The sequence below is a fragment of the Oratosquilla oratoria genome, chromosome 10 (assembly GCF_046742065.1).
Source record: "Oratosquilla oratoria isolate Oo_2021 chromosome 10, ASM4674206v1, whole genome shotgun sequence".
In the NCBI taxonomy this organism is placed as follows: Eukaryota; Metazoa; Arthropoda; class Malacostraca; order Stomatopoda; family Squillidae; genus Oratosquilla; species Oratosquilla oratoria.
In genome coordinates, this window is record NC_134786.1 from 58,644,577 (window position 1) to 58,647,076 (window position 2,500).

The 2,500-nt window shown below is 43.1% G+C and overlaps 1 protein-coding gene across 1 annotated transcript in view; it reads left to right on the plus strand.

The window, feature by feature from the left end:
• The first annotated feature begins 1,546 nt into the window (after positions 1-1,546).
• Positions 1,547-2,500, plus strand: part of LOC143028917 (uncharacterized) — a 5,204-nt gene continuing 4,250 nt past the window's right edge. Inside the window, exon 1 of the mRNA XM_076191270.1 lies at positions 1,547-2,500. This exon is cut by the window's right edge and continues 16 nt beyond it. Coding sequence (XP_076047385.1) covers positions 1,547-2,500 — 954 coding nt within the window.

Sequence of the window (2,500 nt, forward strand, 5' to 3'; positions counted from 1 at the left end):
GATGGCAAAATAATTAAAACAGAAAAACAGAGAAGCCGGACACACATGCACGTACACAGAAACATACGCAAACGAAAATCTATATTTCATTTGGCATACTCGTAAACCATTACCAATTACAAAAGACAAGAAATACGTGTGTGTGTGTGTGTGTGTGTGTGTGTGTGTGTGTGTGTGTGTGTGTGTGTGTGTGTGTGTGTGTAATTCGCCATGGTCTTGGATCACGTTTTGGATTCATTATCGACAGCTACTACCCTCCAGGATGAGAGCACAGAGCTCATGTATGACCAATCTATGGGTAATGCTATGACCTCACACACACACACACACACACACACACACACACACACACACACACACACACACACACACACACACACACACACACACACACACACACACACACACACACACACACACACACACACACACACACACACACACACACACACACACACACACACACCTCCCAGCCCACAATAGTTGTAAAAACGATTCGCAGCGCAGCGATACTTAGATTAGTTCAGCCCTGGGCGGGATTCGAAATCGGATCGCTATAGCAGCCTACCACTGCGCCGTCGAGTTCTGTGTGTGAGTGTATGTGCATGTGATTGTGTGTGTGTGTGTAAGTGTGTGTGTGTGTATGTGTGTGTGTGTGTGTGTGTGTGTGTGTGTGTGTGTGTGTGTGTGTGTGTGTGTGTGTGTGTGTGTGTGTGTGTGTGTGTGTGTGTGTGTGTGTGTGTGTGTGTGTGTGTGTGTGTGTGTGTGTGTGAGTGCGTGTATGTTAATATATATATATATATATATATATATATATATATAATATAGTTTTATATATATATATACATATGTATACATATATATATATATATATATATATATATATATATGTGTGTGTGTGTGTGTGTGTGTGTGTGTGTGTGTGTGTGTGTGTGTGTGTGTGTGTGTGTGTGTGTGTGTGCGTATATACATATATATATATATATATAATATATGTATATATATATATATATATATATATATATATTGTAAGAGGCCGGTAGTTGAGAAACGCGTAGCTGAGCACAAAAGAGACTTGAGGTCACACAGGACTTCTAACTCACTCGTCCAACATGCTGACCGGTCTGGACATTTGCCCCACTGGGATGGAGTCGAGGTTCTACACACGGGATTAAGGAGAGACATGAGGAAGACTGTTGAAGCTGCCTACATTAATTATTATGAAAACATCAATGACAGGGAAGGTTTTGTTTGTTTGTCAGAGGCAACAAGTAGATTAATTATAAATACAATTGGGAAACGTATGCTTGATACGGGAAAGGGAATCCCCAGACAGCCGGCGGGGTGACCTGTCCTTGTTCCCATCCTCGGGTGTATAAATATGTGGTCCAACTGTTTGTAGACAGCTTACTGAAGAAGACCGAGTCGGTCGAAACGTATAAGCAATAAAAAGTTCCAGCCCATCTTCGCTTATTCTTCCTCCACCCAGTCTCTCATCTGTCTAAACCATTCATCAAATATGTCGAGAGGTGGTGGAAGAGAGAAGATGTGGAAGGAATACTACAGACAGCGTCGGATCGCAAGTTACACACTCCGTGGACGGTTTCTTATGGACTGCCTAGAAGAACAGGTTCTCCCGGAATCAGCCCCAAGACAACTGAGAAGTGACAAACATCCTTTTACTGAAAGTGCAAGAGTTTACCTAGAGGAAGCATGCAAAAATCTTGAGGATAAAGTGAACGAGTTGCACCATGATATAGATAGTCTCGCGTTACCCGGCTGGTTATCGCGTAAGTTAGCCAAGGAGTATACGGTTCAAAGTGTTAAGTTAAAGCGCGAACTAGCTCGTCTGTGTGAGGTCAGCGATTGGAACATAGTAGGACGTTTAGACCTGGTTCTAAACCTTTCAGACAGACGGTTATCCAGCACAGAAAAGCAAGTACTCTCACTAGGTTTAAAGTTTGACATCGGAGGTAACGGAAAAGGTTTCAATGAGTTCATAAACTGCAACTATAAGTGGAGGGATCGTGATGCGGATAAAGGTTTTACTCAAGGAGTGGTCGCTTGCTATAAAGCCTTAGCCCAATCTAACATTTGTGTCATTCCGAGGAGGTATAAGGAGGCGCTACACACACTAAGCCAGGACGATAGCATAATAATCTCTCAAGCTGATAAAGGTGGGGGTGTGATTGTTATGAATAAGAATGATTACTTAGATAAGATGCTAGATCTACTGAACGATCACACCACTTACGAAAGAAAACCGGATGGAAACGCGGACAACGAAGCAGAGAAGTTTAAGATCGAGGCCAGGAATATCCTACGAAAATCTGTCAAAGGTAAGAAATTGTTAGGCCTGTTGGAAGAGGCCCCGAGACCCCCCTTGATGCAAGGCCTCCCAAAAGTTCATAAAACAGGAATACCTATGAGACCCATAACTTCAGGGATCGGGAGTGCTCCGCACAAGTTGGCCAAGCGTCTAGCCAAACCACTCTCGGGA